This window comes from Acomys minous (assembly GCF_964271855.1).
Source record: "Acomys minous genome assembly, chromosome: 4".
Classification (NCBI taxonomy): Eukaryota; Metazoa; Chordata; class Mammalia; order Rodentia; family Muridae; genus Acomys; species Acomys minous.
In genome coordinates this window covers 97,731,740-97,748,518 of record NC_140486.1, presented here as the reverse complement: position 1 = coordinate 97,748,518, position 16,779 = coordinate 97,731,740, and the positions used below count along the sequence as shown (strand labels likewise).

General features: G+C 44.2%; 1 protein-coding gene across 2 annotated transcripts in view; it reads right to left on the bottom strand.

Moving 5' to 3' along the window:
- The window catches only part of EPHA4 (EPH receptor A4), a 144,184-nt gene that overhangs the window by 21,608 nt on the left and 105,797 nt on the right, over positions 1–16,779 (bottom strand). For both annotated transcript variants that reach the window (XM_084780935.1, XM_084780934.1), the window contains exons 6-9: positions 11,190–11,314; positions 10,183–10,342; positions 9,110–9,221; positions 967–1,025 (exon numbers count right to left, since the gene is read on the bottom strand). In XM_084780935.1, the coding sequence (XP_084637061.1) occupies positions 967–1,025; positions 9,110–9,221; positions 10,183–10,342; positions 11,190–11,314 (456 nt within the window). The remainder of the gene's footprint in view (positions 1–966; positions 1,026–9,109; positions 9,222–10,182; positions 10,343–11,189; positions 11,315–16,779) is intronic.

The window sequence follows — 16,779 nt, the reverse complement described above, 5'->3', positions numbered from 1 at the left end:
CAACTGTCCTAACACTGTCCCTTACTTATTTATGAAAGACAATAGACACTCCCTCTTCCCACAGGCCCTGCTTATAGGGGTCTCACATTTCCCCCATGGCTAGACCAAGTAAGTACATGACCAATAAAGACCAGACTTAGATTAAACGTGGATTAATACACATAGGAGGAATACTGGCCACTGGTGGGTTTGAAAATAAGGACTCTGAATTGGATCTCCCCTTGCATCCTGCTGAGGAGAGAAGCTTCAGCAGGAGGGAATGCTGCAGCCTAGCTGAAATGATGTGGATACAGGTTGAGAACGTGAGCTCTGAGGCACCCGGCGATGTGCATTACTGACAGCTCGCTACTGGCATTTGCTCTGGGGACTTGAGTATGTACAGTGCCAGCTGACCACATCTCTGTGAGACTGCCCATCTTTTCCCTTTTCTCTTCCTTAGTCATTACGAATAACTGAATGGGTTGGAGTTCTCCCACATGACATGATCTTGTCATCTCAGAAAGTACTGTGCGGACTACTGCTGGGTCGTCTGGCAACTACTTAAATCAATTGCTTTGAACTTATTCTTTGAGGCTATTTGTAACGTCAACATCTAGAATCCACTAACACATTCTTGATGGCTGCCAGCCCAGCAAACACATGCTATCATTACATAACTTCTTATGCTTTTACCACTCCCACCCCCAATTTTTCACTTATGAGCATAAAATAATGACGCATTACATCTTGCCGTGCAGCTACAGAAATGAGCCAGCTAGAGGGATACTTTTCCAGAGCAGAGGATAAAATGAACAGACTATAAAGAACATCTGCCTTTAACCTCACTTTACACAGTCTTGAATCGCCAAGGGCACCTTGACATCTTTGAAGAATATAATTTGGGAAACACCAACCAACATTTCTAAGTTAGACAACACAAAGCGTGCTCTAAAAAATAAAGTTACTTTTGAAACCAATTTTTAATACCTTGATTCAAATGTTTCTCTTCGTCTGCTTCTTGTTTGGCTTTGCTGTATTTGCTCCGTCTATTAAAAATGAAAAAGAAAAAAGAAAATGATTTCCAATACAAAACATGTAACAAAAAAGCTGTAAGCAAATTATTCCCAAACACAGCACAAGTCCGGTGGATTGGCAATGCACACTTCACACATAGGAAAGCTGAGGCTTAGGAGAGGCAGAATAATATTACCTCATGTATAGTCAGGGTTACAAGCTTAAGCCACCAGAGTTTAGAATATTTAACTGGCTATTTATTCCATGACTCATCTATCTATCTATCTATCTATCTATCTATCTATCTATCTATCTATCTATTTATCTATCTATCTAAAGATGTGTGTGTGTGTGTGAGTGAGAGAGAGAGAGAGAGAGAGAGAGAGAGAGAGAGAGAGAGAGAGACTGCATATATGTGTGTGGCAGTCAGGGGACAACTTTGGGCAGTTGGATTCCTTATTCTACCTCCATGTGGCTTTCAGAAGTTCAACTCAAGTTCAAATGCCTTTTCATTCTGAGTCATCTTGCTGGTCCCTGCATACATAGTCTTAATTAAAGTAAGTATCACTAGTGAAATGGACTTAGTGTTTGGTGTGCTGTAACCACGCACATCTTGTTGTGATAATCATGATAGTATCACAACACCTCATTATCACATTAGGTTTCAGGGACTGGGGAGTTAGCTCACTGGCAGAGTCTCCTGCCAAGAACAAGGCCCTAGGCTAGGTCTTCATCTGGGGGGGGACCAGGGAAAGGACATACAAATACCTAAGTGAAAAATGAAATTTTAGAAAGGAAATGTTTGCTTTGTACTTGATTGCATTCCAATAGATTGATTTTTGACACCCCCCCCCACACTAGGTCTGTTCTGTTCCAATAAGGGGCACCTGCTCTCAAGGTTTGCATACTGCCTGCCCGTGACTTGTTGCAGTGAGATTTAATATTTTTTAATAAAGCTTTGGGAAATATAAATCTATAATACATATAAATCTTGAGGCAGGAAAATATGAATCACACACACACACACACACACATATAAAGTGGAAAATCAACTCAAGACTTAAAAATGAAAAACCTTAAAATATATAAACACACACATTCACATGTAATTTTGTACCCTGTCTGCGTGGTGCCAGGACTAGAACCCAGGGCCTTGCATATGTTAGGGCCAGCATTCCACAATGGACTACTACTCCCTCATTGGCCTTTAAATACACACTATGTTGAATGCGGAGAAATGACATCACATAAAATAATTAGAAAAATCAACTCATTTGATTACTACAGATCTTTTCACTTTGGGAGACTTATAAAACCAAATTAGGGGATAAAAGGTGTTGCTGCGTGACTGTAGCACAATGCGAAATTTAGAATGAAATTAATCATTGTGCCTTGAGTTTCAAAGGCAAGGTGAGACGCCCTATCAGAATGAGATGTCCTCAACCCTTCAGCTTTGAACAAGTAGAAAGGCAGGAGAAGCCCACAGACGAGGAGAAAGGAGCCTAGAACTTGAGGACCTAAGCAGGGCCAGTGGGCAGGCTGCCCACCTCTGGCAGAGCAGCCCTGGGCACATGCGCTGAAGCTTCCACCCACATCCACTCATTTGTCGTCAGCGATGTAGGCACCAGCTCAGCAATCAGACCCTCAGAGCCCACAGATGTTCCTCTCTGTGGATAATTCCCTTGCAAATAATAATCCCTTGTGCTCTTACATTGCATTTAACTTTTCAAAGTAGTCTCATTACATACATTATCTCCTCCCCTAACTGTTTGCAAAGCATGAAGCAGCTTAGCAAAACAGAGACCCCAGTTACCACAGTTAACTGCAAAGCGCATATTTCAGTACCAAATAACAGCCTGTGTTTTCCTTTGCAGTTAGCTTTTCAAAGGGCCTTCAAAGGGCCTATTATTTAATTGCTTGCTCACAACAACCCTATGAAAGGAATCAGGTGGAAACCACACGTTGAGCTCCATTGTACAGCTGAGACGAGGACTCAGTACCAGGGGGCATCAAGTGACCCACTCACATCCCCTCGCACCCTGATCCAGTGCTTCTCTTAGAGAAGATGACGTTGCAAGACAAAAATATGGACCGATTGATTGTGTGCGCGTGTGCATCCCGCACTTGCCAGACTACAACCTTGGGTGTTGCTCCTCAGATCCAGTTCGCTTTTTGAGATAAGGTCTCTTAACTGTGTCCTGGGGGCTCCCTAGCTAACCATCTTGTCCCTGCCTCCACAAACTGAATTATCAGCACACATACCACCGCGACTTGGGTTTTAGGGATTCAACGAGGTCCTTTGTGCTTGTAAAGCACAAAGCGATTTACTGACTGAGCTATCTCTCCAGCCTCAATGGTACATTTTGTATCAGTAAATCCACAAATCAGATTCAACTGTTCTTAAAGGGCTTCAAAGAAATGACAAATATTTAATGCCACGAATAGAAAGAACTTTCTATGCAGCGTGCGGTCCCCTCCCTAACCTGCCCCCTCTCCTTTGCCCCATTTTTTTTTTAAACAGCTAACAGAAAGGTGTTAGGTCAGAGACTACAGAAACAGTGTTTTGGGTAAGAAAATCACCATGACTACGTCCCCAGGGTATGGTAAGGCTATCTTATCAGAGCTCTAAAAGCCTTATCTGAAATCGCAAAAAAAATATCTTTTAAAGCATTTTAGAACTCCAATACTGAAATTAAGGAGGAAATAGAGAGAGAGAACAAGGGAGCTTTAGTAAGTGCCCCTCCTTTATTTACCTTTCTGGAGGCCCAACACCAAGCCTGGTGTGTGCTAGAAAGGCATTCTTACCCCTGAGCTCCTGGCACCCATTTGAAATTAAAGAGTTGGTTAAAAAAAAAAAAAAAAACCTCCCCAGTGGATATCTATAGTGGAAACCAGCAGCCTCAAGCAACCCTGAAGGATGGTTGTTTTCACATCAAGTGCATTCATTAAAAATGAACAAAGCCAGGGGAAATACAAAATGGCAGAGGTCATTAGTGATAAGGTTGACCCTCCCATCTCTTCCTTAGACTTGCCAACACAGACAAATGAATGAATGCATGGCGAAGGTGCTTTTAAAGACCTTTTTAATGTGGAGTGTTATTTGGAGTAGGGGACCCTACAAGGGTACAGGGGATATTGAGAAAGAAACAGGAGGATTACTGTTCAAAGGCTAATTGCAGCCTATTAGCACTCTAATAATACCTTGAAAACAAAAAATGCCTGAGTTCTGCCCTACCTCTGTCACCTATGACCCTTTCCCCTTGGCTCAGAGCTGGACAATGTGGCTCATTATTATCCTAGGAGAGAAAGACCATTGAAGCTTATTTTGGGTGAGCCCTCCTGGCGAGCTAAGTCTAAACTGACATCCCAGACAGATCACCTGAATGACAGAAGTGAGGCTTTGTGAGCAGCCTTTCTAATTACAAAGATGTGGACAAGGCGATTAGCTGGGGGAAAGCAGTGGAGTTGTTTGTTAGAACGGTCCAGAAGGAAACATGGAACCTTGCCACAGTGGGCGTCCTGGCCAAGGGCCCTTGCACTGCAGGTGGAAACTACAGTGAATGGAATCCTCTGCAGTCCCAGGGACTGGCTAATAAGGGCATTAACCATCACCAGAGGGGCCAGCGGGGAACCTCCCAGCCCATGTGCTCTTCCTGGCACCTTAACTACCTAATAAAATAAATAAGAGGACAGGAGTGTGGCAGGGGCCTCCTGTAAGCCTTGCTTTCATCAAAATACCAACTTTCCCTGTCAAGTGGACAGGTTTGATGAATGGGGTTCACTGTGTCCAAAGTTAATTAGTAGAAGGTAAGTAATTTATTCACTAAAGTGCAGATTAAAGATGAAGCAGTAATAAGGAGCACAGCTCCTGTAGGGACCCTTTCCAGAACCCAAGAGTCTCTTGCACAAAGATTCATAGGCACATCCTTCTTCTGCTTCCTTCCTCAAGCTGCCGCTGTTCCCGCATCCAAAGACACCTAAACACTCCTCTCAAGCACCAATTTGCCAAGGCTGGAATGGAACCAGTGTGGATGCTTGCACGTTGTTTAGAAATGGTACACCCCCCCCACCCCCACCCAGTTGTGTGAATGTGCATGACATCATCAGAGCCAATATGGGCAATTATTTAAGTGTATTCACTTCTATGTGAACAAAGCATATGAAAAGCTCAAGGCATGGTGGGGTAGACGTAGGCAGAGCAGAACCTCTTTTAGGTCAGCTCCAAAGTGAGAATGTTAACCTTGGGTAGAATGCAAATTAACTGTGAACTTGTTTCACACATTCGATGTCATTTATTCAGAGATTGCAGGCTGATTTACAAGACCCAGTAAATCCTTCCATGGATGCTACATTGTTCTTCCTTAAAATCATTTTGGTTCCCTGTAATCTGGTGAAAGGGCCATTTTCTATCCCTTACTGGGATGGAAACACAGTAGTACTAGCCATCAATACTAGGCTATCTTGAAAGCTCCACATGTTCGAACATCAGGTGATGCTGTCCCTTATCGAAAGAGTCTTTTAAGAAAACCCAAGGACCCTTCTTGTATTTCAGTCATTTTCTTAATTGGTTTCCCATGTTTGGAGAATAAGACACTGTTGAGGGCCAGCACGATGGCTCAGTGGGTAGAGGCACTTGCTACCAAGCCTGAGATGATCCTTGCAACTCCTGTGGTAAAAGAAGAAAACCAATCCCTGGGAGTTGTCCTTTGACCTGTACATGCATGCTGTGGCATACCTGTGCATGAGCACACATACACGCTAAATAAATAATTACCAGAGAAGAGGAGAAGTCTAAAATAACCTGAAATCACTGCTATCACAGGGGAAGGGTTGTCAGAGAAATTTTAATTCAGAGCTCATCTATGGCCTAGGAGGTTCTGAATTTCAAATCGCATTTAACGATCTAACTGTTAACAGTCCTTTGAAAGAGATGTTTAAAAAGCAGTAAAGAAAGTGGTTAAACTAGAAACCACAAATATATAAGCAAATAGGGACACGGTGTTTTGCTCTTAGGAGAATGTGTGTATAGCTTGGGATAAAAGTTCTCATGACAGTATCTGTGTCACATTGACAGCAAGGACAGTTAAGGTGCTCTGGAAAGCAGATGCTCAAGTCAGGAGAGAGAGAGAGAGAGAGAGGGAGGGAGGGGGGAACTGAACCTTCTGATTGAAAGAGATATTCCTGTTTACCTCAAGTTCTCGCTTTTCATTATAAATTAAATGAACACAATAAAATAAATAAACACCATCACTATTTTAAAATCTAGCAGCATGCCAGCTATGAGCCTGAGGCAGTTTCCCCTTAAATAACAAATTAGCAACAAACAGATTTTCTCCTGGTGTCACCAGAAGCTCTCAGACATTTTTCTCCTTCTGAGTCTTTTACCATCTAGAAATCGCCCACTGATTGGCATCTCAACAACACCGTATCGTTCAGGTCAGCTCACAGGGGCTCTGCTTCACTGCGGACATGGAGCAGTCCCCATGTCTCAATCCTTCTGCCTCAGTTTCCCTGGTGCTGGGTGACACTGTGCCTAGCTTCTAGCATCCTTTCTGGCGTCAACATTCTGTGGCTCTTCACAAGCAAGAGGTGGTGACAGAGAAACGTGACTTGGCTTCTCCAGGTTCAGATGCTAAGTCTGTGACTTTCTCACACTGCTGGCCAAGGCCAGGCAAGACTATTTTGGGATGCCGGTCTATTGTACTCTACCTAAAAGCCTGAGTCTGGCTTCCTTGTCTGCAGTACTTGTCTCCTCTCTGCTCACCTGTTGTTGTCCTATTTAAAGGCATGCAGTTGTCCCAGATAACAGAGCAGACAGCCTGCACCGGGAGAAGAATTAGCTGAGCGAGCATCCGCTGCCTCAGGCCTGTCAGCTACCTGGCTCCAGGCAGCCCTTCCCCTGACAGCTTTATGGCCGGCACTAAGGAAGAATCAATATGAGGGCAAGGGGCTGACATTTCATTTTCTAAAATGTGATCCGTTGAGGACCAATCACCAAGCATGTTTATCAGCCTTGGGAAGTGACATTTTTTTTTTCTTTAATGGGAGAGAAGGGGCAGGAATCGTCACTGGGCAACTCGACAGGCGCAATTCTCTCAGGAGGGAATGGCCTCATAATTGTGAAGCTCATGCATCCCATTGCCACTCTTCTTTTATATAATAAGGTGATCAATAAAAGCACAAAGGGAATTAAGTCCTCCACCTTAAGGATGCTGCCTTCCCCGGCCAAGTTTTAATAATCCTGTCTTCCTGCATTATAGTGTCAGGGGTTTTTTTCTTTCTGCTCTTCAAAGCCAATGTTTTAAGCAGAACATCCAAAAGGAATGACATCTCTCTCAGTGCTCAAGTCTGACGACACTTAAAAACAACAACAACAAAAAGTTGTAGAAGAAGAGAACGGAAGAGAATGGAAGAATGGACTGTCCCTGGTCAATGCACAAGTTCACTTGCCAAGTGTTTGAAATGCTCATGTGCCTCTAAGCATCACAGTGGCTAGATTCAGGCTCCTGTTTTGAGGTGGGGGGGGGTCATTCATGTTACTCAGTAAATTTTCCCATTTTTGTACTTCCTGTGTTTAATTTCCACCACCACCCGCCCTTCTCCCTGCAATTTGATGAGTTCAGGACAACACAGCACTTCCTATGCCTCATACAACACATTGTTTGCATGACCCACGTACAGAAGCAAAATCTCATGGCAGCAGATAAGGAAAAGTATTAGCGACTGCCTTTTAAATTTTTACTTCTTGGAGTAATTAACTCACAGCTCTAGTCAAATACACCTAGTTACAGACTCTGCCAAAAGGAGTGAAGCCCATGACGAACACAGAGAGACACAATACAGAGCGATACATTGTTTCCTATGGTGTTTCTACTAGAGTGAACAAAACGGACCTTTGTATACTGGGGCAATCTAAAAAAAAAAGGAGTGGGATCATGATATTAGGAAACCCACGTGACTGGTAGGCCTCTCACGCAAACTCTCACATCTGTTCATCACTCTAGGGTCAATGTGAAGCAGTGTGAAGTTAAGGCATTGTGGCTTGCAAATGTGAGGGCAGCAGTGGAAGAAGACATTGCTTTGACACTGGTGAGATCATCAGCAAGTGGATGGGACATTACGATAGTAAGTGGCCTGAGAGGCAAGCATGGCTATTGGGGGAGCAAATGGAGGTCTAACTACAATCACACCAACAAGATGACGCTAGACAAACATCGTCTCTTCCTTTACGTCATTTCCATATTCTGTCTCATGAAGAGCTTTATAGTGAAGAAGATCATATTCGCAACAAAAGTCCCACCTTGGGAAATTGTGAATGTGGTGGGGGAAAGTTCAAGAAGCAGCTAAGGTGTCCGGGCACAGTTGATGGAGAGCATCTGGACCCCATGATACTATTGATCATTGTGCACAACTGGGCAGAAGTGACAGTAAGAAGATTGCTCCAAGGACCATGCAAGCAAGCCAGCACTAGTTCTCTCTCTCTTTCAAGTATCACAGTACACCCTAAATGCACATGAGGTAAATACGCTGCCCAATCAGGTCCTCTCCCAAGAGAAACATCACTGTGCCCAGAATGATCAATGACAGTTCTGAAAATGTTGATGACTTCTGAGGGATGGGAGGCCCGTTGTTCACGTTTCTTATCATCCTTGTTAAGCAGTATCACGCTGCATCACCTATTGGGCTACAGTGGTACCTAAGGTGTTTATCAAAGTTTCTTGCCAGCTACCCTTTGAGGAAAGCAACAGCCACTGCTATCTTATAAAAGAAAACAAATCTAGCTGACAGAGGGTAATGCTCAACTTTTGGGTCCACATTTTATCCAGCTTTTCTCACCTTTGGTGCAGAGTCCAGGCTTAAGAGAAGGACAGCGAAACGCAACACCTCACAGCTTAAGGAATCTAGAAACCTCCCCTTGGTTTCCTGGAATCAGTTGGAATTTTCCAGGAGGCTGCCAACCAGTTCCTGCCATAAGGTCCAGGAAGGATGTGGGATGGTCAAAGTGAAGAGAGAGCCTGGCGTGCAAAAGCCTTTGGCTTTGTGTGGGGAACACAGCAGCCTCCTACAGAAGCCCGGGAAGGAGGGCGGTGGGTGGGGGCTGGGCTTCGGTCCTTACCTGCGGCTGATGACAAAGGCTGCAATGAGAATGACCAGGAGCACTACGCTGCCAGAGACGGAAACCAGCAGGACGGTGGAGTTGGCACCATCGCCGATGATCCGGGAAGGCACTGGAAAGAAAATTACAAGGGGCAGTTCTAAGAGAAGGAACCTGCTAGCACCTTCAACTTTCCGAACCTACCCATGCAAGGTCATCTGCCAAGCAAACCTCCCCCGCGCCCCCATTTAACCATTTGGTAGGGAATCTAAAATTGCGTTGATGTCTTCATATCTTTCTTTCTTTCTTTTCTTTTCTTTCTTCCTTTTTTTTTTTTTGTGTGTGTGTGTCAAAAATCTCACATAATGAAAACAATACAAATATATTCCTTGGTGAAGAAGACATGTGGAAAACCCAGAAGGTTTGCTCCACCTTCAGCCTCGGCTATTAAAAATCCAACCTATTAGAGGCCAGCTCAAAGCTACCTCCTCCTTACAGCCGTCCTGCGTAACACCAAGGATGTCAGTGTCCTTTAGCATCATCTCAAGTCTCCCACCTGTCTTCTTCATGCTCACTTATCTCCAACAGATGTTGAAAAATTCCGGCCCACCATCTCCTTATCAAGTAGGCCTAGAGTGGGTTAAGTAACGAAGGAGGTGAAGATCTCTTCTTGCTCAGTGAACTTTTGCTCGGTTAGCCGGTCCAGCTCTCCAGGGAGCAAGACTTAATGTTCTTTACAAAGGACTTTAAAACATACATGAGCACTAATAACACTATTTAAACAGATTCTTAGAAATAAGTAGGAGGGGGGGAAAAAAGGGGGTAATTTTGGTTCCTTCTTTAATCTTCTCAGGAAGAAAACTCCTTTTCTTAAAGTGGGGGGTGGCTACAGAACCCTCAATTAGTCAAGTTAGCAAACCCACTACTCATGCCTGGTAGAAGATTCAAAAAGATAAACACTGACATCGTTTTTCATTCATAGGAAGACAGGAGAGAAACTGTTATTAAATGCTTACCTAGCCAAAACCAGAGTGGGGCTCAACCTATAAATAAAACCATCTGGGAGTGGGTGGCGTCTGGGTGGCCTCTGTTACCTGTATTGGTAGTGACCTCCAAAGGCTCGCTGAAATCTCCATAGCCAGCAGCAGTCCTGGCCCGCACGTGGAAAACATAGGAAGTCAGAGGGTTCAGGCCTTTGATATCCGTGTTCCTGGCAGCCGTGCGAACTATGCGATAGCTTCGTTCATTCTGATCCTACATTATAAGAAAGTAAAATTGGTGAAGTGCAAAATGAGCCTTCTGAGCCTAGGTAGGAGGGGGAAATGAGAGTCACGTGACAGAACACTGGGTACATTCTCTAAGCCCCGTGTTTCTTTTCTCCACAATGCTCTACAGGTTTGAAGTAAAGTTTATGGTCAGCCAGGCTATGGTGGCGCACGCCTTTAGTTCCAGCACTCAGGAGGCAAGGGCAGGCAGATCTCTGTGAGTTCCAGGCCAGCCTGGTCTACAAAGTGAGTCCAGTGCAGCAAGGGCTACACAGAGAGACCCTGTCTTGAAAAACCAAAGACTAAGAAAGAACAGTCGGATTGTGCATTTTCTGGACAAGCTTGGATGCAGATAGCTCTTTTCAGAACTCTGTCCTTTAAGAGACAAGTTATTTTCAAAATTAATGTGTTTCTATAAGGGGCTGAAGAATGTAATTTTCCGCACCCAATTTTCTTTTAAAAGTCATCAAAACCCACACCTTCATTTTGAACAGCAGTGATCTGCTTAAACATATCATTATTTTAGCAGTTATGAGTCATTCTCCATGATAGAAGGTATATAGATTAGGTCTTGATTTCTTTTACACGAAAGAAAATATAATTATATTAGAACATGATGTGTTTTTCAAGATAGTGAGCCAAATATTCTATTGCACAATCAGATTTTGTTAGGAACCAAGATGCAGTTGATTTTGGTTTTTGACTGCTATTTCATGACTTAGGACTATAATACTTGAACAACCGAGGAAGGCATGGGAAGAAGGAAAAAGAAAGGGGAGGGGAGGAAGAACGAAGTGGGGACGACGGAGGGAGGCAAAGAAAAAGGGAGAAAATACCTTTTCATAATATTTGACTTCATACTCTAAGATTACTCCATTTGGTCGATCTGGTTCCAGCCAAGCAAGAGCCACGCTGTATCTTGTGACTTCTTTAGCCTGGACCAAAGCAATGGATGATGGTGCTATGTGAAAAGAAGCGGGGGAAATGGTAGCTTACATTAGAAAGGAACAAGTTTTGGGACCCATCACTCAACAGCTTCACTTTACTTCAGAAAGTCCCATGGGGCCGCCTTCTTCTAGACTAGGGTATTTCTCATTACCATTCTCTTCAGGTTGTGTTTTAATATGTGTCTTGTCATATCATCTGCGCAGGGACTGAGGACAGGGCTCAGGTGGTAAAGCTTGCTCTGCCATCATGAGGACCTGAGCTTGGCTCTCCAGCACTCACAGAATAGCTGGGTGCGGCTGGCACTGTTATTGGGCCATGGTACAGGGCCCTCTGCCTGAAGTGTCCTTCTACAAGCCATAGTTGCCTCGGGCAAACTTCCAATCAAGCTTGGCAAGTCCTTCACCCTACCTTCAAGTACCGAGGCAATTTTATACAAGCAGGGGGATTTGCCCTTCTCCACCCTTACTGTGGGGAATGCTGGAAGGCAAACAGTTTACACACTTTCCAATATAAATAAAAGCAGTGCTTAATTATAGTAAGACTTTTCAATTTAAGCATGGCTGTGCAAATAATGAAGAACACAAATAAAAGCCATGATGGTCTCTCTGGACACAAATGACATTATGCAACTATTTTACAAGAGGTTGAAGTTGTTCTTGTGCCTGATGAGCAGCACACTTTCCTTTCTACTGAGAAAAAATATAAAAGCAGTCTTCTTGGGAATGTTATTGGGGCGGCAGGGGAAGGGGGGGTGGCGGTGCATACTTGAGATTTATCAAACCAGGCTGCCCAATGCTTGCATCTCTCCTCTGTGGAGTTGTCACCTCCAGCCAGCTGTTAGCAAGCTCTGCTGTGACAGACATGGGCCAGTGCCAATGTGCAATCCCCAGAGAGAAGAGGAAACTTTTGTGAAATCCTTCATCTTATCTCACAAAGCTGGCCAGGATAGAAGAGACTAGGGGGCCTTGCTAAATTGAACGCATATTGACTTTACTGCTCAAACTGTGGGAATGTGAAAATGGGCTTCCAACAAATGAGTGTTCTCTTCCCTCGTACCCGGGGGACTGCCAATTCTCAATGCAGGAAACAATAAGTAAATTAAATTATCACCAGAAACAGACTATGGAAAGCGTCAGACCAGCCTGGCCATACTCGATGGCAGAGTGGAGTGGACAGACCAGTCAGAAGACGAAGTTTCCATGGCAGAGCCAATCCAGCAAGGGTTGTCTCCCAGAGGCAGATATTGACAGCCTGACATCTCTGTTAGGGATGCCCCAGGATGGATACCCACATCTCTTCCAATGTGCCCCCCCCCTCTCCCAAAGCTTTTCCAGATTGGAACTCAGGCATAAGCACCAGTGAAAGACACAATGCATACACATGGTCTCCATCAAAGGGAAGGCCAAGGTTAGTAACACCCAACTGGATGAACAAAGCTTCATGCAGTAGACATATGGAAGCCACTGAACATCTGAACAAAATGAAAAACGGAAATGTGCTCGTTAGATGTATTAACACACACACACACACACACACACACACACACACACACACACACACACACACCATGCTTTTCTTTTTCTGTACTGGTTGGCATAGAACTTTTATCCTATAAAAGTCAAGGAGCAAGTTCCTTAAATACAGCGGTAGAGAGGAAGCTGGGATCAGAAGGCTGCCTGGCCGTGAAAAGCCATTTCACTCCAGGTAATAAATAGATTGCCTAACAGAGCACTTTAACATCCACTCTATAAAAAGGGGAGCTGCTCTTTAAACCCCGAAGTTCGAGACTGGGAAATGCAATAGGAAAATGGAGCCGTTAGAGAAGAAAGGCAGGAGGGAAGCAAATCAGAAAATTATCAAATGAACTTTCTCTAAGACACAGTCTGGCTTAGACTCTGGCACCAATTGCCCGTCTGCCCCCAGAGAGCGCTGCTGAACTAAAATGGCTTCTCTCTGGTTAGGTTATGAGGACACTGCAGCATGGGGAAATGAATTCAATTCTTTTCTTTTTTAAGTTTGAGCAGCAGCATTCATTCCTGTAGCCACTCAAAAGGGATCTCAGCACAGCCTGGAAGTTTGGAACTCTCAAGCAGGGACGAGAAAATACGATATGATCCCATTTGTTAACAGGAGAGTCTCGATGCACACCTGCTTGGAAAACTGATGAGCACTGATGCAAAGTAAAATGGACAGAGTGGGTCTTGTCTGCAGTGTCACAAAAATGCAGGAGGAAGAAAAGTGAGAGAGAAACGGGAAGGGAAGGAAGACAGTGTGTATAATTGGCTGAGGGCGGCCAGAGGAGCTGGGGGTTGCTGCCTGCCTTTCACACCGTCTGTAGAAATACAGAATGAGCACCTCTAATTCACAAAAAGGACCCTATGATGCGACTATCATATTTGAATTCTTGACTGAGCAGCTGTTCTTGAGGAGGTGAGGCAGGGGGCAAAGTGATCCACGGCTGGTGAGGGTCGGAAGCATACCCTACGTCAGGCATTTGCCCACGCCATGCTCTCACAGACAAGCTCCCTCTGGGAAGAAGCTCAGGCTTCAGGAAACTTCAGCTCTGCCATCCTGGCACTTTGGCAAAGAGGCAGCTTGGATGCCCTCCATATCACAAGCCACATATGGGCTCGCCGCCCCTCGCCTTTTTCTATCCGGTTTCCAGTACAGCCTCCAACTCCACATCTGGAAGCCATCAGCTTGCCGTGTGTGCCTGCCTGCAGCTCATTTCCCTAGATGAGGCACTTGGCAGTGGATGTCCCGATCTTTTCCTTAGCCCAGTGGTTCCCAAGCACTGGTCTTCTCACACCACCCATTTGCTGCCACCAACCTTCAGCAACTTGTATCGTACATAAGTAATAGTCTTATTAAATACACACACTGACTGTGCTATCCTGGAAGAAAACTTCCCATTAGTAAGTTAAATACTATTATCACTTCTGATTATTGACGGATAACCATAAAAACATAAGCAAGAACATTTCTCAGCCTTTGCTGGGCAGTCTTGCCTCCCCAGACTGTGTTAAAATGTGAAGTTTGCCTAAGGCTATCTAGGCATTGACTTGAGGCCCCGATCTTAGCAGCTCAGAATTACTGAGGATGTTGAGTGAAAGAAACCCCTAACTTTCCATAGACCAATTCCTTCTTTTGTCAATGGGTCCTTTGGACCAATCAATGCCCAACCCAATGATCCTTTGCTAGGGTCACCTTCAAGGCCACCTTGGTGTCATCTATCTACACTGCTTATCCTTAATCCATCTAGAAATGTTTTGGATTCTGCAGTCTAACATGCTAGGGTTCTATATCCTGCAACAAAACTAGACGAGGAGAGAAATAGTAAAATGACATATTAAGATCCAAACTAGAAATTTTTAAAAATCAATATTTAGTTGAAAACATAGAGATTCAAATCATTGTAGCAGTTTTTTTTGTTTTTTTGTTGTTGTTGTTGTTGTTTTTTGTTTTTGTTTTTGTTTTTGTCACTATAAGAACATGTTGAACAAAAGAGTACGGTTGCCTGTTGCTTGGGTTGTTGTATCTATTCCCCATCACCTTTGGAGGCAGCAGCTCTTCCGTGAGAGAACTACGCAAGAGTGAGCACAAAAGCTGTTCGAAAGTCAAGTACCAGCTGATGACATTAGCATCTTTGTTTTCTTCTAAGGAAATTTTTATAATAGACTTATAATCTAATATGTGTTTTTCGACCCAGGGTTTCTCTGTGTAGCCTTGGCCATCTTGGAACTTGCTTTGTAGACCAGGCTGGCCTCAAACTCAGAGATCCACCTACCTATGCCTCCCGAGTGCTGGGAGTAATGGTGTGCACCACCACCGCCCAGCCAAAAGATAATTCAAGGGCTCATTTTTCTAGAACCTAAGTCTACCCACTACCTAAGTCTAGAACCTACTAGTCTTCCCATTTTAAATCTTCTCTTAGCAGTGGCAGAAGTACAAAAAAGGATGCTTTCTCTCTTCCTTGCATTGCACCCGTCAACACATAGTGTACCTGCTGAAGAGCCGTAGGCGAGGCTGACAAGATGAGGCATTCCCAGCTACCCACAGCCTGCAAGTTTCCTTCACGGGAGAGGGTTGTTTTGAGGTAAGTTTTGTTCCTCTGAACAAAGGCAAGAACCAGTTGTCATTGTAGTTGGTTGTATTGTTAGCTTTACTGATCTGAGACAAGGTCTGGCTCTGTTGCTCAGGCAGGCTAGAAACTTACTCTGTAGCCCAAGATGAGCTCCTGCCCCAGCCTCAAGGGTGTGATCTCTTAAGTGTTAGGATTATAAGGGCACACCACTGCACCTGGTTTTAAGCTTACATTATTATTATTTATTATTGTTACATATGCTAGGATCCTACCCAGGGCCCTGAGAGTTCTTTGCAAGCACTTTACCGTCAAACCATGTCTCCGGTTCTATACGTACGAGTGTTTTTTAAAAGCCAGACTTTGCTATGACCATGCTGCAAGAAGGGATAATTCACACCAGTCAACAGTAAGGAAAGATGGCTCTGAACTCTCATAGGGTGATCTCTAAGATCATGCTCTCATTCAATTATGCTCACAATTTTCGTTTTGTGGCATTATTTTGAAATAACAAACCAGAAGACAATTGTCCAAGTTTGAGATGTGGGTAACTGAGCAACCTCTCTAATTATCAAGGGAATGTCAATCATTTTTGGAATCCCAAGAATATCCTTCATTTCCTTTTTTACTTACAAACCATGCTGATGGTCTGCCCTTCAAAAAAAAAAAAAAAATACATGCTTCATGCCTTTGCTTAGGAATCTATATTGGGACTGAAACACCACATAGAACAAGGCAGTGCTAGGACCAGAGACTGGGATAAGGAGAAGGGACCTCATGGGTCACAAAACGCTTTTCAGTGATTTGAGATAAGGCCAGTGTGGTATGGTCCAGGTTTCTGACATTTACATTGGGGGTTATGAAGCACACCCATAACCGGAGCACTGGGGAGGTAGATGCAGGTGAATCCAAAATGCAAGGTTACACAGTAAAGCCTGCCTTAGGCTGCATAAGACCGTGTCTCAAAAAAAGACTTGTATGAGGGAGGAGTAGGTTAGAAAGGCAAGGGTGGACCAGGGATGAAAGACCTGGAATTCTCTCTCTGGTTTGGTGCGTAAGAACTCCTCCAATACAGAAAAAGATGATCATTCGATCCCCATACCTTAAATATATTTCACCTAAATGATTTAGTAGAATGATCGAGTGACTTGGGGGGGGGGGAAGGACATTTGGGTGCAGCGAGGGGGTTGGGGGGGGCGGGGGGAACTGTCTCATTCTATAAAATATGTTCCTTTCTATCTTGGGCAGGCCCCTCACCTTTTCTTGCCTCAATGCCTCATTAGTAAAATGCCTGCCTTCCAGACACAAGCTTAAGATGCTAGATGCTTATTTTAGGGGCAAGTCTTACTTTGATTAGCACTGCATCTTCAGGACTCAGGACGCCTAGCACAGAGCGT